Here is a 21,272-nt window from a genome sequence, read left to right as displayed (position 1 = left end):
AAAATATTTTGGTCAGTAAATAAAAAATTTCAAAAATAAAAGGAAATGTAACTATATATAAAGTTATTTTTAAACAAATTTTTTATTGAATACATCGCTAACTTAAATTCCCACTCTAACTGTAATCTATTTCAAACACCCTTATCGATTCACTTTGGCTTAACTTCACGCGATATATTTTAGTGCACTAGGCGTTTCTAATTCTTCATTCGTTTATTTTTCATCGTCTTCCACATTTTTATTTATTCTAATTTTAAGGTAAGTACGCACTCTCTTCCTAATTTTCTTGTGTAACAAATATTTTTAATTTTATGTTAAAACAATCGAAATTATTTTATGGTACGATTTGTCAAACAAGTATTGCAAACTATTGAGAAAGACTCTTCTACGAAATGGCTATCTCCACGTATGAATCACAGCGGAATCAAACAATTACAAAATTTAGTTAAATAACGAAGTTTGACATATTTTTTCTTTTGTATTAGTCCAATTTTTCATATTAGATAACTTAACCATTGTTTACGTTATATCAGTAAAAACATAGAGTAAAATTATATCCATGATACATTTATTTTTCAAGATTTGTAATTTAATTTATTATTTATAAGAATGTCAACTCCATGGGCGAAAATTCAGCCAGTAGAAGGCCCTGTCAATTTATTAGAGATTACTTCGGAACAACTTGCAAAGAGCTTGCAAGAAAAGTAAGTAATAAGTAATTTCTTATATTTTTATTATGGTTTGTCAGTAAAAGTATAAAAATATGCATTTTTCTTCTAATAGAGAATTGAAAAAGAGTCGCATTCAGACAGTAGATAATGTAAACATTGAGAATTATACAATATGTGAAACAAATGATACAGAAAATGATGAAGTGATTGCACATATGTTGCAAGATCAATTTAACAAAGAATATAATCTAATGTTAAAACATACAGAGAAAAAGTTAAATCGCGATTCTAAAGGTAAGATATTCTTTTTAATAAATCTTGTTTAAAATTTTTTTATTTTTGTCACCATATATTTTATAGTTAATATAACTTATACGAACTATCGAACTTCTCTATGTGAGGACCAGGATGAGCAAGACACAGACAGTGAAGATACAACTAAAGATTTTGATAGATTTGTGGTAAATATTTTATAACATAATATTCTATCCAAAATTCTTTATAAAAAAGTTGAACATTTAATACATATCTACTGTTTAATAGAGCATAGAAAAAGAATATGCTTCTATACCACGTTGTGGGTATAGAAAAATGGGTGGTGAAGGATCCCAAATTGTAACAAAACATGATATGTTAATGACATCAAGAATAAATGCCTGCAGAGTTTTACAATTCCCACCAGGTATTCATACAGGGGACACAGGAGGATTTGATGTCAAATTAAACAATAAAGTGTTCAATAGTTTAAGAGCTCATAGTAATGCTCAGAGTTCAAGACAGAAAGCAAAAGCACGACCACATACAAAATAAACTAACTATATATCTTGTAAGTGTAAATATATTATAATAATATATTTAAATTTGAATTCACGATACTATTTATTATTGTACAGGCTTTCTCTCATTATGTGCAAACGCGTACTGCTTAATTGTATCAGAAATGGATTGGTCTTAGAAACATTTAAAACATAATTATTTTTGACATTAAACACTTTATTAAATGTTGTAATGATATCAATATTACTATATTGTAATACAAAGGTACAAAAAGATTAAATAAATGAACTTATTAATTGCTAATTAATTATTTTAAGTCTGTTGTCTATGACCTTCATTACCCTACATTCCTGTTACTAAACTTGCTTCTTTTTTATTATTCTGTGTTCCTGTTTTATTTGGGAACCTTGATCAACTCACAAATGGTTGTGACAGATTCTTTCTTCCGATTTACGCCAATTATGCTCGAAACCGGGAAACAGGAATAAGAATTTAAAATATTAATTTTTTATAAAAATAGTAATAAAATTGTATTTTTTTCTATGGTATAATTTTATTTTTGACGCGTATTACATTTTAACATTTAATTGTTAAATTTAGATCATTTATCGATGTTATCTTTCAATCCAGTTTTTTTTCCGACGATGATGGAAGGTATTCCTTTCTATGAACAAAATTGCGAAAATTCGTTTATTAATGACTTCATAATTAACATACTAAATGATAAATCGCAACTATATTAATATGAATATCTCACATTTCAATCGGTAACGGTTCATTGAACTTGCTATTATCGCTGTCAAGTAATTTCTGTGTCGCTTCACATTCCTTCTGACCTTCCTTCAAGATCAGATTATATATTTGTTTATTTAATCGAGAAGACGGATAGTTGGACTTTTCAACGGAATTCTTCAACGTTTCTATTATATTCTCCTTTCCTTCTTGTTTGCTCGTTCGTGTAATATTATCATACGTTACTCCTAATTGATGTGTTTTGGCTATAAAATATGAATAATTCTGTTAATTACTTTTTTCTCTCTTTATTTATTTATTTACCCTTTATATATATAAAGAATTCAATATTCGTTATACCACGTAATTTAAGATCTTTGTTCCTTTCCTCTGATATTATATCTTCAAAAGAATACCGTGGTGGATTCAAGTTCTTCGACTTGTTTCCAATTTCTTCCAAAAAGGCATCCGGTAATCTTTCATTATTGTTAACTACTGTTTTTTGTGCCAATAGTTCGTCATACTCTACTCTATCTATATCACTAACTACAGCCATAGGACTTTCACTTGTCAAATTACTTTCCGAATCTCTATTATTTAATGACGCTTGGATCGCGGTTCTGTATATCAATCCATTATACAAGGTCAACGAACACCGCATCGATGATCGTAACCAATTATCTCTAAATTAGAAACACATTTGATTAGAAAAAATTACTTGAAATGCAATTCACAGTGATTTCACTTACAGGCGCTTGATGTGCAAGAGTCCAAAAATAAAAACTAACGTAGCCACTGGAGCTACTAAATAAATAAACATTTTTAATATGTTTATAAGAAGTGTGACGCTTCAGTGGATCATTTTGTCAGTTGACTATAGTTTTTGACAAAAGACGCTCGATTTAGCCTACTAAGATCTATTGCATGAATCCAAAACAAGATAACAAAGCAAAAGTTATATTATTTCTTCTTAGTATTATAGCAATGAAGAAGCAACGCAAAAAGTTTCTATAGATGCCAAACGAATTTACTTGTTAATTAATTGTTTTTAATTACAGGATGTAATTCAGCAGGAAATTTAATCCAAAAATCATCTAAATCCTTAGGATATTTAACGAATTCGCATTTATCATATTTAAATTTATTCACATTTAAAATTCACAATATTCACAAATGAAGAAACTCCTCTGAAACATCGTATTCATAAAGACATTATTCCCATTTTTTATTTTTTGTCCCTTTTTTCATGATACAATTATTCCATATTTTATGTAAAATAATGATATGGAAGTTCTGATATCTATAAAAATAATTGTCTAGCAAATTGTTCAACTGTATTATCAACCATTTTCGGAGTATTTATCTCAGAAAAAACAACAATGAAATTAGAATTTAATATGTTCGAAAATATATTAATGATAACGAAATGTTTTTGTAGACTATCATATACATATGTAGATACATTCAAATACGTTGGAAATTTGTTTTTATAAACTTATATATAATTACATATTTTGTTATAGTCTTAGCCCTTGTATCTTTTCATACTGTAAAAACTTTTTTATTTTATTATGAAGCTATTTGCAACATATTTATTTTAATTATTTGTTCCAAGTAACCATTCAATTCATTTTATTTAGCAGGTGTATCTACATCTGATGCTTGATATTGACATAAATAGGTATATTATACAAATACATAATATTCAATTAAAATAGTTGGGATGTTTTAAACACTTAATAATAATATTAAAAATGCAATAAACTATGTAATAAAATGTCCACAAACGAAAAATATATATTCTCAAACATGTTTATTTAAGCATTGCATAGTAACAAAGAAACAGCAATATCCAGCATCAGACAGTAGCTGGGATTAAATGGACTGTCATTTACGTATATACAGAAGAGTATCTAAAGGAAAATAAAGACGTATCAAAACTAGATCACAAAATGTGTATACAAAAGTTTACATTTAATGATTAACGATCTGATGCATTGCACAAATTGCTGTATTCATTTTATCAAATGATTTATATATGCATATGTATATATATGTGTATATTTATGTATGTATAAATGCTATAGATTGCTCTTGAATATTGTATATTCTTCTATAGAACATTTAGAAGAAGCAATACAAAGTCGTATGTTTGTTTTTGTTCGGTTGTTTCTTTACAGAAAAAAGCACAGCATAAAAAATAATTAATTCGCGAACATTTCAAGTGAATACTTTAAAAATTATAGATATTTGATTTCCAATATCCAACATTTATAAACCAATAACACATGCTAAACAATTTCCTTACAACCCACAAGTAAAGCGACAAAAATTATTTGAACTTACGATAACAAGCAATTTTTCTTAAGATATTCTTTAAAATATGTAAAATAACATTTAATTTAGTCTTTAGTCATAGAAGAGAGAAAGACATCTCTTAATACGAAGGAAAAGAAGCTACCGCTGCGTGCACACTCATAAAATTGTGATAAAAAAAGAATACGATTACTTTCTAATCTAAGATAAACTATTTTCGATTAACTTTTTTTCTTTTTTCTGATACAGAAACTTGTATCGAGTAGAATTGCATGTGATCAATAAATCTATTGCGTTTTTTCATTGTATCTAATAGCATTTTTAATAAGACTGACCAAAATTGCGGAGACGGTAAAATGCAAAAGGAACCACACTTGCTAGAAACTGTTTTATCAATTATACTTAAAGTACAGATTTAAAACAATGCAATATTATAATGTAACTTCAACTTTCATAAAATTGTGAAGTATATATACATATGTATTAAATCTGCGCTTCAACTATAATATTTACATGGTTTGTTCTTTTATTTTATAAATTACTTACATTTCTTAGTCAGCTTATTAAAAGATTTAAGCTAAAATGTATTAAGACAAATATAATAAATGTTTGGTGTACAGCTTTTGTGAAGTGTCGTATTATAGATATATATATACCGTATATATGTATACCGTAGATATATATATATAAATTGCTTTTTTAGTTTTTACAACAAGATCTGTTGTTTTCAATTTAATGTGTACTTTAGGGAGCGTATTGTTCGTAGTACATGATAAATGTACTCATAGTTGATACGATAGTTCTATGCAGAAAATGCAGCATAATTAACCATTCTTTGATTTGTTTTCCCAATATATTTTTTAAGTCTGCTGTAAAACTGCATTCCTGACAGAAGTGTACGCTTCACATAAAATACTCAAATGTATCAAATATATATATATCTATATATATATATTTATATGTATGTATATATATATATCTTTAGATATATATATATATTATTATTGTTATTATCTTTTGATAAATGTCTCTTACGACAGTATCATTTTTTCCTTGGAATGATACTTAAACACAAAGAATGCAGTACTGAAATATCAATAGAGGTTAATCATCTAAATCATTAACATGGAGGACTTCTCTGTGTGTTAAACCAGCATCTGATAATGTTAAAATTTCTCTACATGGATATAAAATTCTCTTCGGGAAACTAGTAGTTATTTCAAAACTCACTGGAGAATCCGGCTGACTAAATATCCAATGATATACATCCTAGAAAAGAAAATAATTTGTTTAAAACATTGAAATTAAGCAACAAAGAAAAAGTTAAAAAATAAATAACACACTTCTAACGTGTCAGACATTAGAAAACGTCTTTTCATTGTCCTTTCTCCAAGCTTAATTTGAAGATGACATGCATTAGGATCAGTAGGCTCTGGCTCGAGGGGCACTTTACAAACTGTAAGTTCTTTCTCACGGCGAATACGTTGAATTTCCATTTCTTGTGCATTTAGTTGTTCTTTTTCTCTAGCCTCTCGTTCCTCGCGTGCTCTTCGTTCCTCTTCTCTCCTCCGATCCTTCTCTTGGTCCGCACGTAGCGATTCCTCATATGCTTGATCTTGTTGTTGACGTAAAGATTGCGCCGCACTACGCTCCGCCCTATAGTAAGGTAGATTAAACAATATTTCACCTAAATAAAATTAAAATTTTAGCTTAATTTTACAGATTTTTATATTTTTTCTACCTTTCTTGACGAGCTTGTATTAAATTAATTTCGTTGTGATCTATAAATGTTTGTAATCGAGATATTAATTCAGAAGGTGATGGTGTACCTTCCATCCTGTAAAATAAATATAATTTTCGGCAGTGTTACATTCATTATTTTAAGAATTACACATGAAAGATTAAGGTATATACATATGCAAATTATTTTACGTACCGACCAACTATTGTCATTCTATTATCTCTTAAAACAATAATAGCCAGGAAAGGATAAGAGCCAGATTTAAGAGCTTCTGCTACTTTATAACCTTCACCTGATTTCACATTACATGCCCAAAATAAGGTGTGTGTATTTACGTATTGAACAACTTCTACATTACCTAATGTGTTCCTGTTAATAAAGATTTAATTCTGTTATTTACTTCTCTACAAAATTTTCGGCAATTAGTGCATGATTTATAAGATTACCTGCACCACTGATCAACATTTTGTGCTTCATCTTTATGCAAATATACTAACAAAAACCTTAATTCTTGTTTTGCATCAGAAAGAGCTTGGCTGTAAGAGCCTTGATAAAAAACAGGATGACTGTTACCATAAGATTCCTCATAAGATCGAATGAAATTAATCACATCTTCCACAGGATCAGAAGATACTTGAAATGCAATCAATATGTTAATTTTTCTTGTAGAATCTTTCTCTAAAATTAATTATTACAAAAATACAACATACCAGGTCTGACATTTCTTCTAAATATTGACAGAAGTAGTTGTAGGATGCTAATGACCCTTTCATAACACAATGAAAAGATATACCATAAATAACTACCCCTGCCACTAGGACTTCCAGAATAATGAAAATATATTCTAGAACTGCTATCATCAACAACTTGTGGTGGTCTTGATCTTGAATCCTGTGCATACATTGATGGTCTTCCTTCATACAAATTTAGTTGTTCCTAAATAAAAAGAATAAGGACATTTTAGTTATAACACAATTTATGCTTAAATCTACTTGTGTCAATAATTAAGAGAATAATTAATAAACATCAAAGTATTCAGATGAACAAGATAAATATATAAAATTATTTAAGGATTTTTATCAATCTTTAAGATATCATAAATACTTCTATGACACAATTGATCTATATGTGATATAATAATACAGTTTCTTTGTAATTTTTACAAAACAGTCGAATTTATGTGTCAATTTCTTTATGCAATCTTATCCTTATAAAAGTATAAAACTTTTTGCTGCAGTTAAAGATATTTAAACAATATACAGCAACAGAAATTCACCTGAACTGCAACCTCCAAATTCCAATTATGCCTCTGTAAGACGTCTCTGCAAATTGATAGATCCTCGATACCTGTTAAATCCTGAAATCATCTCAATATTGTTACTCTATGATGACACCAGAAAATGAATTTAAAATTGTATAGTGCAGCATCTAATACAATGAATCACCTGAAACTGCAGGATCTTCTCAGTCTGATCACTACTAAATCCGTTTAACGCGAAATCTGCCATATCAATGTTATTTTGTCTTCAAAAGACTAGAAAATCCTTGACGATCGTTCAGTTATGCGACTCCACAGAATGATTCTGAATTCATCAGCTAATAGAAAAACCAGGCACTCGAACAAAATTACGATCAAACTGCGCAAGCATTTGGAGTGTGATACCGAGAAAGATTAACCTCTAGTGTACACGGCCTCTAGTTTATGGACCTCCATTCATTATCATTACGACACGTTTTGTCTCGTCGCTCTGTTCTATACTCAATGTTTTCGGTGTCATGACTTTTTTTTTACGATAATTTACAGTTTCAAGGTTCTATTTCATGCGACACGATTTTAAGTGACGTCAGCTGCATGCATTGGTGAAACGACAGTCAACACTCTTTCTGTGTTGCCATTGGTAGAGTGTTATTTCAGCTAGCAACCAATACTGTGTACCGTAATTAACTTATCGTATATTTTGCAAAAATATTAATAATAATAATTTAATATATTCTAATGTAATTTTTTTATATAAACATCTATTCATGTATTGTTGACAAATTAAAGTTTCTTAACATATATCTAAAATACAAAGATAACCAATGAAAAAGTAGTACTCGACAAGATTTTAAACTCATTTCTTATGTCTTAAGCATGGCCTTAAGCTTAAGTTAAATTTTAAGTCAGTTATATTTGATTATCAGAATTGATAATCACTGGATATATTGTACTATTTATTGTATACTCTACATACATATGTTGAAACTCCCCATATTATTATCCCTGTATTATATCTTATAATCCATTATTTTGTTGGTTGGAATTTATATCATACATCAGTTGTATACAATTTTGATGTGTTCAAATGGATAGTGGTGATATTGATGCTAAAGTTGAAATTCAAAAGATTCTGATATCTCTTAACGAAATAACATTAAAAATGTAAGCTTCAAATAAATTTAGTTTTTTTTATATTCTGTTATAAATTAAGTCTGTAATTAGCAAAAAATTGGCGTGCAAAGATATTCTAGAAAATAATCTCATTCTTTCAATAAACAAAAATAAATGATACAGTTTTCTTTTGTTTTTCAGAAAAAATGAGTTGAACATAATTAATGACCTCGTGAAAAAGGATGGACAACTTCACACAGCTGTGGTTGATGCAAATAAAACATTAACTGTAGTAGCCCAAGATATGGGCATAAATGTTAAGAATATTTTAAGTAATGAGAAAAGTGAAAATGAATCTCAATTCAACTTAAGGGATATTATATCTTCTGCTGCTTTCCAAGAAAAAATATTGGCATGTTTAAATAATATGTGATCTTTATTATTTTTAATAAACATTTTGTATATTTATATTTACAGATTTTCTTATATAAAGAGTAGAAACAAGTACAAAGTTCATATTTTTTTTACCTTTACCTGCTTTTCATTATTAAAGCTTTGATTCTGTCAACCAATCGAACTTTTGTTGTTTACGTTCAGCCTGGGGATTAATCATAATGTTTATCATGCTAGGAGAATCATTGACCTATAAGGAATTTATTCATTAAAGCTACTGACTGTTATAAGAATTAAATGAAAAATACAAATTATATTTACTTGAAGGCATATTCTGAGTGCACGTTGTATATCTTGTACAGTGGTGCAGAAGTGACCTTTGCGACCAAACATCTCTAACATTTTTTCATAATGTGTTTCTGATGTTAAAGAATTTGGCGGTATTCTAAAAGTTATATATGTAAATACGTGTGTAATTTTGTCAATTTTTATGAATGCATAAAAAAAAAAGGACTTACACCTGTGTTGGTTCTCCTGAAGCTTGTATTTGTCTAAATGTTTCATTATCCAGACCACCATAAATACCATTATTATTTATAATAATGACAATAATAGGTAGTTTATACCTAAAATATTGAAAATTACTAAGAAAATTAACTTTTATGATCTTAATATTTGGTAATCTCAGTTACCTACCTAAACATTGTTTCAATTTCCATGCCAGAAAATCCAAATGCACTGTCTCCTTCTACACAAATAACTCTTTTTGTGGGAGCATTTTTTTTACAATAAAGGGCGGCTGCTATAGCAAACCCCAAACCGACTCCCATTGTACCAAAGGTAGCAGCATCTAGTCTGTGACGGGGTTGATTATTTAATAAAATCGTTTTTCCTATGTCCATTGTATTAGCTCCTTCTGAGCAAATAATACAATCTACAAGAAGAAATTAAATATTTTTATTACTTATTTCCATAATTATCATTATAAAATATCTTTTAATTTAAATGAGATATGTTACTAACCAGATGGAATTATATCTTGAATATGTTTAAAAACGGCATAATAATTTAACGGTACCGAAACATCCATTGACATTTTCTGTAAAATAGGCAAAAAATGTTAATAATAAAAACAAAATATGTTATTTCTCAAACTAATATTAATACATGATGCTTACTTGAATTATAGCTCTATTTTTATTTGATTTGGCTAGTAAATCTTTCCACCATGGACTATTTTCTTCAACAAACCATTTACGTTCTTTCAAAATGGTAACAAGACTATCTACAGTTGTAGATATATCAGATTGAATTGCGATTGCGGAAGGAACAGAATTGTGCAGTTCCTCTGGACACAAATCGACCTAAAATATAAACACTGAATTTTTGTTCACTAAAATTATTTCATAAAAATAAAATTGTATTACCTGTATCATTTTAACATCAGGCTGGAAACGGGGTGGCTTGCCAAAGTGTAACATCCAATTTAATCTAGCACCTAGTAATAAAATGACATCGCTTTGTTGTAATGCAAATGTTCTAGCACTAGAAACGCATCGTTCATTCGTGTCTGGAACGACTCCTTTTCCCATCGGCATCGGGAGGAAAGGAATACCGGTTAAATATACCATATTACGGACTTCATTCTCTGCTCTTCCATAGGCTGCTCCTACAATCCATTTTTGCAATTATATATTGATCGGAAATTTTTTGTGTATTCTCTTATAATTAATAGATCTTTTAATAATATTGTATTATTAACTACCTTTTCCTATAATCAACAATGGTTTCCTTGCTCTCATAAGCAAATTAGCTGCTTGTTGGACTAATCGTTGATCGGGAAATATCAGTGGCGGTGGTGGACATGATGCAACTTTATAAATGTTTTCTTTGTTGATTGATTGAATTAATAAAGTAGCTGGTAAATCCAGGTACGTAGCACCTACAAATATTCATAACGTAGGACCGCGCAATATTTTATATGTTTGCTAAAAATAGTATGCAGTGAATGTACCTGGTCGACCGTAGGTAGAAAGTCGGACGGCCTTTTCCACATGAAGCGGTATTACCGCTGCACACGGCGGCCGGGCAGCATATTTACAATAGGGTTTACTGGATTCTACCTGCGGCCATTCCTGAAAACCCCCGACGCCCTCATGATCTTGAGCACATGATCCACCAAGTACTATGAGCGGCCTGTTTAAGAATTTATAACATGTAAATTACAATAACATGTACTAATAGTAGCATAGCAAAAAATTAAAAATTGTTTTCCAACGTTTTTGCACCTTTTAACATGGTTCTTATACGACACACTTTATATAATCATAATCTAATTTATATAGTATGCGTTTTCTTTAATAATATTGCACAATGAATGCGAAACTGGTTACGTAATCAACTATAAACGTTTCATGTAAGATTACTATTTTTTTAACGAGACGAAAGATTTGTATATCACAGAAATGCATTAGTTGTAATCTGACAACAATATAAAGTTCTAAATCGTTGCAACATATTGCGCTAATGAATTTCCCACAGAAGATATATTAACTCTGCGTTTGCCTTCAGCTAGGACACGCACTTTTGATTACAAATTTTTATAATATGAACATGTTGCATTATATGCAATAAAAAAAAACTTAAGTAAGACGCACCAGCAATTTATTTGAGCGTTCGCCATACCACCGATAACATGAAGCAATCCTGGTCCAGAAACGCACAGTACGACGGCTGGTTTTCCTAATCAGATTAATCTAATTAATACAAGGACCTAGCGATAAAAAAAGATTATTATGGGCTATGATGAATTTTAATTACATCTTTCGATTTCTATGCTGGGGTTTATATTTTATGTTATGCTCTGTTTATATTTTACACTAATTATTCACACTTCTTCGCGCTTACTCGTTAAATATCCGTAAGCTTGCGCAGCATAGCATGCAGCTTGCTCATTTCTAAATCCAAGATATTGAATCCCCGCCATCTGTATGGATAGTGCTAGTTCAATTACAGGATGTCCCATTATACCAAAAGCATACTCGACACCCTGTTAAAAAAAGAAGGAAAATGTGTAGTATTTCCAAAATGAAAAATTTAATAAAATAATTTTTATATTTTTAATATATTGTATAGCGTAGTTAGTATGATGTGTTTTTAGAATATGTATGCATAATACGTGTATACTTCTAACAATGTTTCAGGTTTATACACGATGAATGAGAAATCAGCTAAAAGACGATAAGTTTTCCTGAAGAAACTAAGAGTACAATGGATAAGTTAATTACGCTTTTTGTATTTTGTATACTAAGAACAAGGATGATAAATAGTTATCTTGATGGTGACCAGTTATACAAATTTAAATGATAAAGCGAGTACAAATTCAAAGAATCGGAAGTTTCTACATAAATGTTTTGCTTGTATGTGTATTCGTTATCAAGAATGTTTCTGCGCGTTGCAGTGGAATGATAAATTTCTTGTATAAGTGTCTTATTGAAATAAAGGTTCGAATTTTGTTCATGATTCTTTAAAAACAACGTCATTTGTATTTTACTGCATTTTATATATTTTATTATACAACAATCAATTGGGAAAGTAATTGGAATACAATTAAATTAAAAGTTAGTTGAAACGAAAGGGAAATGTTCTGTCATGGTGAAGAACGAGTTCCGCTTATATCACGAGTGAAGAAACGTAAGTAACTATTTATGAAGTCGTAACAATCATAATGATTTATGAGACAAAATTTGATCAACTTTGTAAGTTTATGTTACAAAATAAATATAAAATATCTTAAGAAATAGATTATTCGTAAACGTTGTCTGTAACATAAGTTATATGTATTTAGATTGTACAATTTAAAAAATTCATAGTTCATTTCGTAAGGTACAAGTCATAGATCCCTGAGAAATTTCTAATTGAACTTAATTAGTTAAATCTTCAAAACAAAACAAAAAGAAGACATGCTTTAAGAAACCTTTTAATTAATTTTAATTAAAATCAAAATTTTTAACATATTTTAACAGAAACATATTTTAAGAGACTTTTTAATTGAAGTACACTTCCTTTGAATTTTCTAATTAAAATTCGACCAACCGATTGCATTTATTAAAAAAAGATTTTATTAAAAACAGTCCTTGATAATGTTACAGGATAATGTCATTTGTCAGTTTATTGCATTCATATATGTCATAAGTGATAATCGCTTTATCATCTGATATGAATGTTACAATGGAATTTTTATAAATCTGACAATTAATTCGTAGCTCGATCATAATTCTAATTATGATATTGCAAACAAAACTTGTCTAGGTGACTATAAGGATATATGTTTATAACATTAATAAATAAATACATTTCATAACCTTAAATGTCATTATGACAACAGTAAAAAAAAAAAAAAAGCAGAAGGGACAAGAAAAACATACATGAGGTCTGATTACATACTTGTTCTTTTAAAGATTCCGCGGTTATTTGATTTCCGTTCTTCATTTTCAAATCGATTCTATCAATATGATTCGCACAATACGATGTTATACGTTACCACAATTCCAAACAACTGATAAATCTGGTGATGTACTTCGTACATATTAACGACGCGTCAATGAATTTTATAACTAATAAAAAAAGAAAAAGTTCAATTTTCTTGTAATTTTAACGAACCTTTAGTAGACAAATTTCTGTTTGTGGTATTTACATACTTAAACATTAAATTTACCATGTAGAGATTGTTCCGAAAACGGAACACCTATAATCATTCGTAGTAATCATTTCCTTTAATCGCTAATGGGTTCAAGGTCATGTTCGTCAGTTTTAAAGTCGCACGTGTTCTTCAAGAAAAATAACAAACTTGTATTTTATAAACGACAGAATTGATATCAATAAACACTTATTTATTTATCCAAATATGAATTTTAAATAATAAAATTAAAATAAATAAATAAAAATAAATATAAAGTTAGAAAACTGGATTTTTTTATTAAACAAAAGGAAAGTTAATTTTACTGTAACATTGAATGTACGCCGTCGTTTGGGCGGCAGGTCGTTTCTCGGACTGCTGTCTCTTTATTTAAAAGCACGTACCTGAACGGAGCTTAGTGCGAAAAGGATAACGGGTCTCCAAATTATGACTTGCAGGATACCTGAAACACGACCGTTCGAGGTTTGCAAGAGTTTTCCTATTCAAAAACTTTCACCGTTTCCTTTATTTCCGAGTTGCCTTATTGTCAATGCCTAGCCTTCGAAAAATGTACTGCAGCGGAAATCCATGATTTATTACGGTATTGTGTTGCGAGTTACTAACATCTTCGTCCACAGGCGATTCCATTTTTAATGCATTATTTTCTTAGAGTAAATTAGAAGATTCGAGATGTAACTACGTATTATATGGACTCCTATTTTTAAATAAATTTTAAAAATTAATTTTGAATATTGTATGAAAAATTTATTTAGGTACAGTAGGAATATCGAGTAAAAATCTTGTCTATACCACTTTAGAAACGACGAATATTTTACCTGCAGTTGACCTTATCTAAAGCTTGAAATTATCCTACAGGTAGACAGGTCCATTGAACACTTCTGTACACGGAACCGCGGATTTACTTGGGTCGAAGAATTTTGCTAAGAAATACACAATGTTTATTGTCCAGGGTATAGAATAGTCCCAGTGGATAAGACGACCTACCGGTGAAAATGTTTCTTTTTCTTTTTTTTATTATCTGATTTGTAATTTACAATTCGTCCTGCTGGACATTCGGTAAATTAACGGTTAAAATGTATAATTAATTTTTGTGGAACAGAGTTGTCCATGAAATTTTTAGAAAGTAGTTTGTATATTTTAAGCGTGGAATATTTTAACTAATAAATCACGTTTCTTCTCTGGAACTACGGTACATTGTATGATTATTTAATTTACAGTTAAAACCTTTTCTATAAATGTTCAAATTGATACGGATGATTAACTAAAATTAAAAAAAGGAGAGATCGAGCTCCAGTGTTCATTTCAACAACGATAAATGGAAATTTCCCACGTGGGTTACGTAATCATCTTACCAGGACATCACGTATTTTTTTATCTAAATTTAAGATCAAATTTTATTTAATACTAAACAACTACCATTAATCGATGCAACATACGAGCATATAGTTTAATTGTTTCCGCTGCTTACCGTGATATAAGCAAAAGCGCATTTTAATTATACTCATAATTAAAAATATAACATAATTACAAATATTTCCGTTAAACAAAGAATTTAGTCTAAAAAAGTATTCGTACTCTCAATTTCCACAACGTCTTATCTTAATTTTTTCTATAAATTTAAGATCAACCTGTCTATCAATCAACAATCAGCTTTTATTCGATTTAATATTTTCAATTTCCTCCTTCCTTTTTATCAGAGTATGCTACTGATGCATAGCATCTTCTTTCAATTAAAATCGCGGTTTGAAACGGTAGCAACAGGGCGTGTTATCAATAGCCCGCTACCGTCGGGCGAAAATTTATCGGTGGCTATCGAACGCAATGATCTTTTGCATAACACCAGTCGAGTTAACGTGCCGCGAATATTTTAAGCACGCGCGATAATTCGAATCGATGTGTTCCATTTGGAACAACGATGAAATTCGATCGTGACATTCCTGTAAAACAAAATGTATCGTCAACAAAATAAATCGCCGTTTAATATTTTGGCGAATAGAAACGGATTTACATTATCTGTTTCCACACGACACGGTTACGACACGGTAACGACACGATTACGTTCCAACAAACATTCTCGTGGATATTAAGATAAGACTGTTCACCGTAGCGGATTCGTTCCGACACGTTACGTACGAAATGGGATCGGCACAGGTACGACAGAACATTGAAACATATGTTTTAAACAAAACTGCTCACGCTATCCGTCACTGACCGATACGTGACGTTGCTGTTACGTGACGGTTTGTGCCGCATAGTATAAGTCGACCTTTATTCGCTCGGTGAAAAAATGCGGTAACGCTACATTAGAAAAGAAACCGACACAGAAATTCCATAGCCAGCGCACAAATTCGTGGTGCAATCTGCAGACCGCGGAATTACGTAAAATGACAAATTATTGAAAATTAAGGAAACCTTGTTTCATGATGTCAAATCAGAGTCGCGCGAGGAACACGCGACGAAAAAAAGAATGAGCTCGACCTTTTGCATTTATGTTTCGTTCGGTCTTGTTTATTTAAATGCAAAATATTTACAATCCTAACAAAGAACGCCTATTTTGTAAATTTTTGTCAGATTGTTTTAACACAAGTGAAAATACGTATAATTAGAATTTTGCTGCAACGGCTCAAACAGCAATAGCATAACTGGACGATTTTTACAATTCAATACAATTGAGAAACTAAATTCAATAAAAGATGTTGAAAGATATTGAATAAGAAATATTTGAAAAATTTTCAGTTAAAAATATTCTTCAAAGCTTTTGGGTCCCTGTGTAATGTAACAGAATGGTCAGTGGCAGGTCTGCAGGGGTGGCAAGTGTCGATCCCCAAATTTCGGTGCCCTTTCCTAACTTTTCATGGAAGGGATGTATATACCTGGCTCCCCCACTTACTCTTACCTACTGACTACTTAAATAAGCTGGCTGGATAACCAATGTCATCCAGTTACTCCTTCGGCAGTTTCCGATGTGTGTCGTGTTTGAAAGCTAGTTTTCGTAGGAATCGTTTTGTCCTCTGTTTTGCTTCCACGTCTTTCTCAAACGATGTCCTGAGGAAACGTCTCGAATATCGCGTTAGTTGGTGCATGTCGTAAATTCCTCTGCTGAAATCGCAGAATGTACAAGCATTATTACGAGAAGTTTTTCCCACGTGAGTAAAGCATGTATTTTCCTATTTCATTCGCCTATTTACTTTCCAATTTAAACTAAATTTCGAGAAACGATCGGATAGTTCGATCAGGAATCAGTTTTCACTTCTGTATTTTTCTCAGTCTTCAATGAAAGCGGTTTTCTGTTTTCAAACTGTTGCTACCGGCAGTACGAAGTCTGATCTTCGACGAATGTCGAAACTTGTATGTGTTCAACACAAATTCCACTCTTGTCGGCACAGTTTTCGAATCATGTCCGTTATTTAACCTTCTTACAATCACTTAGATTGCTTACTTAGGTCACTTAATTTTCCTTTGAAAAATCTCCATTATTTCTTGGAACGGCCTCACTATCCATTTAATCAAAAAACTTTTTTTATTGTTCCATATCGATTGGTCTCTGGATCATCGAGAGCCGATAAGATTAATAGTGTATAAAGATTAATATTGTTCAGTATTATTTCTTTTTTTTCATTATCATTGGATACTGTTTCCACATGGAAATCGATTGGTAAGTTGATTCGAGTATCCAAAGGAAACTTTCATCGGAATAGTACACAAAACGGAAGTAGGATCTGTAACAGGAGCAGTTTGAATTTTGTAAATAACAGCATACGGTAGCGATAGTTTGTAAATACTCAGCGGAATGTTTAGAAAGTGGTCGGGAACTTTCTTTGAAATACGCATTATATGTATGTACTAACTAGCTGTAACGACAATTACGTAGAGAAGTTTTTAATAGAACGTAATATTGTCTCCATTCTCCGCGTAAAAACTTCGATCGCTTTATGCTGAATTAAAATTTTTTAATTTAAAAATTTCATTTTAAAATTAGAATGTTTCTAATGTATATTTTTATACCAAATTAATTTCCTTTAGATCTTGATAATACACAAATATGAAGTAAATACAAGATCCGTGTAGCAATATGATTGAACATATAAAAGTTACATTCACGCGAAATAAGCAGATTTTATTAAAAAACAAATATCAAATTCATTGCTAAACATCGAGCGATCATAATCGTCATGGCAATCCATCAAATTCTCTTCATTAATCACTGGTCAATCATAGGATATATTGCTACGTTTTTTTTCAATTTTCTTTGATTCCAAATGTTCATCCTCAGATCTATCCAAGAAAAGGTAGCCGGTATACCCGGATTTTTTAATAATCCTGACTCTCCATTTTGGAACTCTTTAAGTGAGTGAAAAATCGCGAAAGCGAGGAACATTATTTGAAGCTAATAAATTATTGTGTGGATTGCAAACATTTTGTCGGAAATAATCATTTTTCTAAACGAAATAACAAATAAATAGGAATATAGCAGTTGGACTTCAAAAGACTTTAAAATCAAAATACTTTAAACTTATTATCACCGACATTCTTATTTGTTGCAGAATGGATTCCGACAAGAGTTCTGATCTGCATAATGATGTTCACGGCCTGTTGGACCAACTACATGTGCCGTCTGCAAATGCCAATCCTCGCCGTGCCAATGATCAAATCTCTACCGGGTAACATAACCGAGGGTGTCTGCAGAGCCGAGCAGTCTCGAGTTCGCCGCGCGATTTCTTGGTTGGATCCGGGCGCCTATCTGGAAGACTACATCCTGTCAGAGAGGATAGAAGCTACACAAAATGCAGTGGATCCAATGGCACACAATATTCGTGTACGCAGGAATAATGACAAAGGAAAGATTCGTCCAACAAATATAGAACTATTTAATGGCCTACCTTTCGACTGGAGGCCTGAGATTCGCGGTCAACTGATTGCTGCATACAGTTACGGAAATGTTCCTGGTAACTTCATCGGTGGCTTGATGGCTGTCAAATGGGGTGCTAAGCAGTCGATCTTGTGGACATCCATAGTAGCCGCTATAGTGTCGCTGATCAGCCCGATTCTTGCGCAGCTTCACTGGGGAGTTCTTCTATTCTCAAGAATAATCATCGGTGTTACTGGTGGAGTAACTTTTCCAGCCTGTCATAGTTTGGTTGCACAATGGGCACCACCGAACGAGAAGGCCCGTTTTGTTTGGTCTTTACTCGGCGGTACGTTCGGTACCATCTTAACGTATCCTATGGTAGCTGGCATTGCAGAAAATATACACTGGGAGAACGGATGGTACATTCCATCGCTACTAATGATGATTTGGATATTCTTCTGGGCTGTAGTTACATACGATACACCTGCAGAGCATCCTGGTATCTCAGATGAAGAAAAGGAATACATTCAAAGGTAAATATAGTTGAACTAATACCATTTGAATACTATACTTTTTGTTATTTGCTTTTGTTGATAAAAAGTTTGCCATTGGTTGATTACTAACTTATTCTTATATAAATTGTTCTGTAAATTTTTCAGTTCGCAAGCAGGTACAGTGAGGAAAGAAAAACCTTCACTGAAGGAAACTCCAGTCAAGGAAATATTTACCTCGATACCTTTCCTCAGTTTAGTCTGCTGCCACTTCGGGAATTTGTTTCTTTTATTCTTCTACCAGAATGCCATGATGCTTTACTTAACGAAAGCTCTAGGATTCGAATTGACGAAAGGAGGTATAGCTGCTAGTCTGCCTTGGGCTTGCAGAATGTTGTTCGGATTTTTCTTTAGTTGGGCTGGTGATACGCTCAAGCGGAAGGGAACAGTCTCTGTTACTATGATACGTAAAGGCGCCACATTCTTCTGTAAGTAATCTAATTTCGATTTTCATCAAGAATAGAAATGACAGTTTCTTTTCTTTTGCTGCAGCCCATTTTTTGCCAGGCATCTTCCTCATTCTAGTCGGCTACGTTGGATGTGACTTAATTCTCGCGAACGTTTTTCTCGTGCTGGCATTAGGTTTCAATGGAGCAGCGAGTATCTCTAATTTGTCCAACAATCAAGATCTATCGCCGAATTTCGCCGGCTTTATATACGGTATCATGAACACAGTTGGTTGCGCTTCTGGCATGATTATTTCTCCTATGGTGGAGGAAATAGCTGGAAAATACGGAGTAAGTAGCATTCTATGTCATTCACTGTGGTATGGTATGTATTTCTTGCTAGCTTTACTTTGCATCTGCTTATCGCTTTTTCGCAGCAGTTGACAATTTTCGTGAGAAATCATATGTTAAATTATTTGTACAAATTACATAACTTTTTTTGGTCGTGTGTCGTCATCATAGAGAGACGAATATCTTGTTACAGCCGAGTTGTTGACGGGCAGAGGTGCTCTTGGCATATTCGAAACCTTAGTCCAGCCATGTACTATGTTACGTAATTCATAGTACGGGCAGTACTGAGGAGTCGTGTCTGCGATGCATTCAAAATGAAACACAACACAAAATTTCACTATGATCGATTTAGGATTTCTCTTAGCTAAAACAAGCTTTATTCTTATATCCTACTTTTGCAATTCATTTCTCTACCGTTTAAATAATTAACATGTTATTGGATATGTAACATATAATTCGAAGTACATATTCTGTAATTTTCGCATCATACATGTGCATGAAGTATTAATTAATGTGTCAATATCAGTAAGGTATACCGTGTAGGAAATTGCATAAGTCAAATAGAAGGCTTTGCCAAACTAATCCTCACATGCATCCACATACTCGTGATGTCGCCTCGTGGGTACTATTCGTCTCTATATTATCAAATTTATAGTACGAAAAGTACCTATAAGACGCATCACTAGGTGATTCATCCATACTGCAGTATAACATTTTGCTATTTTCATCACTCTTAACAAAGATGTGCAAGTGTATCGGTATGTGTATTCCAAATTTATGTACACTACATATATATATATGTTAACGCTTACGCTTATATAAATTTGTCTATATATGTTATTTTTATTAATTTATGAATGTTTTCATCTTGTAGAGAATTATCTTGATTTTATACACAATTGCCTTTTTCTTTTAGAATCCTATTGACAGATGGCAAACGTTATTCTGGATTGGTTCGGGCGTGTGCATAATTTGTATGATTATCTTTCTGTTGGGAGGAAGTGGAAATATCCAAAGCTGGAATGAAATTCGAACCCAACCGGATGCAGAGCGCGGCAGAAACTAATTAAATTCTGACTTTTACATTTTTATTAATATTGAATATCTTAATGTGAACGCGAATCTGATCAAAAACAAGTATTAAGATGTACTTTCAATTTCACATCTATAAAAACTAGAATTACATTTTATATTATTTGAGACGTTAACAACTAGAACAAATTATCGTGGGCCGAAGAATATTGTAAATATTTTATAAATTGGTCAACGATAGCTATAATGCAAAATTTTATTAGAATTTGAACTGACGAATTTTATATATCAAATGAAACTTAATTTTTTATATGATATAAGAATTGTTATTAAATGTTTCGTTATTAAATAAATTTATACGATATTATCATTCACTTCTGCCATCTCAATGAAAAATATTTCA

The 21,272-nt window shown here is 31.4% G+C and overlaps 6 protein-coding genes and 1 long non-coding RNA gene across 11 annotated transcripts; 3 read left to right on the top strand and 4 right to left on the bottom strand.

Annotated features, from left to right (window-relative positions):
* Nucleotides 1-116: 116 nt before the first annotated feature.
* On the top strand, nucleotides 117-1,751 carry LOC117207097 (serine/threonine-protein kinase RIO3-like). Of its 2 annotated transcripts, XM_033446964.1 has the most exons (6): nucleotides 117-258; nucleotides 609-704; nucleotides 784-965; nucleotides 1,032-1,132; nucleotides 1,215-1,497; nucleotides 1,565-1,751. In XM_033446964.1, exons 2-5 carry the CDS (start codon nucleotides 610-612, stop codon nucleotides 1,479-1,481), a joined length of 645 nt encoding a protein of 214 aa, XP_033302855.1. In that variant the 5' UTR covers nucleotides 117-258; nucleotide 609; the 3' UTR covers nucleotides 1,482-1,497; nucleotides 1,565-1,751. The 2 variants fall into 2 exon arrangements, with proteins under 2 accessions (XP_033302855.1, XP_033302856.1); XM_033446965.1 differs by lacking the exon at nucleotides 117-258 and having other exon boundaries at nucleotides 300-704.
* On the bottom strand, nucleotides 1,562-5,444 carry LOC117207096. The gene is made up of 4 exons (XM_033446963.1): nucleotides 2,930-5,444; nucleotides 2,541-2,863; nucleotides 2,206-2,446; nucleotides 1,562-2,112 (listed from the first exon to the last, which is right to left on the bottom strand). Exons 1-4 carry the CDS (start codon nucleotides 2,998-3,000, stop codon nucleotides 2,070-2,072), a joined length of 678 nt encoding a protein of 225 aa, XP_033302854.1. The 5' UTR covers nucleotides 3,001-5,444; the 3' UTR covers nucleotides 1,562-2,069.
* Nucleotides 5,445-5,554: 110 nt separating this feature from the next.
* On the bottom strand, nucleotides 5,555-8,058 carry LOC117207094 (FAS-associated factor 2). Its single transcript, XM_033446960.1, has 8 exons — nucleotides 7,683-8,058; nucleotides 7,514-7,594; nucleotides 6,948-7,173; nucleotides 6,684-6,870; nucleotides 6,433-6,606; nucleotides 6,238-6,333; nucleotides 5,840-6,152; nucleotides 5,555-5,765 (listed from the first exon to the last, which is right to left on the bottom strand). Exons 1-8 carry the CDS (start codon nucleotides 7,743-7,745, stop codon nucleotides 5,601-5,603), a joined length of 1,305 nt encoding a protein of 434 aa, XP_033302851.1. The 5' UTR covers nucleotides 7,746-8,058; the 3' UTR covers nucleotides 5,555-5,600.
* Nucleotides 8,059-8,100: 42 nt separating this feature from the next.
* LOC117207098 lies at nucleotides 8,101-9,327 on the top strand. Its single transcript, XM_033446966.1, has 2 exons — nucleotides 8,101-8,659; nucleotides 8,810-9,327. Exons 1-2 carry the CDS (start codon nucleotides 8,583-8,585, stop codon nucleotides 9,039-9,041), a joined length of 309 nt encoding a protein of 102 aa, XP_033302857.1. The 5' UTR covers nucleotides 8,101-8,582; the 3' UTR covers nucleotides 9,042-9,327.
* Nucleotides 9,137-13,600, bottom strand: LOC117207092 (2-hydroxyacyl-CoA lyase 1). 3 transcript variants are annotated; one of them, XM_033446955.1, is made up of 12 exons: nucleotides 13,448-13,600; nucleotides 11,909-12,050; nucleotides 11,659-11,743; nucleotides 11,016-11,197; nucleotides 10,767-10,943; nucleotides 10,429-10,670; nucleotides 10,180-10,365; nucleotides 10,025-10,100; nucleotides 9,698-9,935; nucleotides 9,520-9,627; nucleotides 9,323-9,446; nucleotides 9,137-9,251 (listed from the first exon to the last, which is right to left on the bottom strand). In XM_033446955.1, the coding sequence occupies exons 1-12, from the start codon at nucleotides 13,490-13,492 to the stop codon at nucleotides 9,156-9,158; spliced, it is 1,701 nt and encodes a 566-aa protein (XP_033302846.1). In that variant the 5' UTR covers nucleotides 13,493-13,600; the 3' UTR covers nucleotides 9,137-9,155. The 3 variants fall into 3 exon arrangements, with proteins under 3 accessions (XP_033302846.1, XP_033302847.1, XP_033302848.1); XM_033446956.1 differs by lacking the exon at nucleotides 11,659-11,743 and having other exon boundaries at nucleotides 13,448-13,599; XM_033446957.1 differs by lacking the exon at nucleotides 13,448-13,600 and having other exon boundaries at nucleotides 11,659-11,752; nucleotides 11,909-12,042.
* LOC117207093 (sialin-like) lies at nucleotides 12,458-20,959 on the top strand. Of its 2 annotated transcripts, none has more exons than XM_033446958.1 (5): nucleotides 12,458-12,694; nucleotides 18,245-19,082; nucleotides 19,209-19,528; nucleotides 19,593-19,837; nucleotides 20,754-20,959. In XM_033446958.1, the coding sequence occupies exons 1-5, from the start codon at nucleotides 12,643-12,645 to the stop codon at nucleotides 20,901-20,903; spliced, it is 1,605 nt and encodes a 534-aa protein (XP_033302849.1). In that variant the 5' UTR covers nucleotides 12,458-12,642; the 3' UTR covers nucleotides 20,904-20,959. The 2 variants fall into 2 exon arrangements, with proteins under 2 accessions (XP_033302849.1, XP_033302850.1); XM_033446959.1 differs by lacking the exon at nucleotides 12,458-12,694 and adding an exon at nucleotides 16,663-16,846.
* Nucleotides 15,238-16,662, bottom strand: LOC117207099. Its single transcript, XR_004487467.1, has 2 exons — nucleotides 16,597-16,662; nucleotides 15,238-15,637 (listed from the first exon to the last, which is right to left on the bottom strand). It is a non-coding gene; the product is annotated as an uncharacterized LOC117207099 (long non-coding RNA).
* Nucleotides 20,960-21,272: the final 313 nt, after the last annotated feature.

This window comes from Bombus bifarius, unplaced genomic scaffold (assembly GCF_011952205.1).
Source record: "Bombus bifarius isolate JDL3187 unplaced genomic scaffold, Bbif_JDL3187 scf7180000008019, whole genome shotgun sequence".
In the NCBI taxonomy this organism is placed as follows: Eukaryota; Metazoa; Arthropoda; class Insecta; order Hymenoptera; family Apidae; genus Bombus; species Bombus bifarius.
Note: the sequence above shows the minus strand (reverse complement) of the source record. Positions and strands in the feature narration are given on the sequence as shown.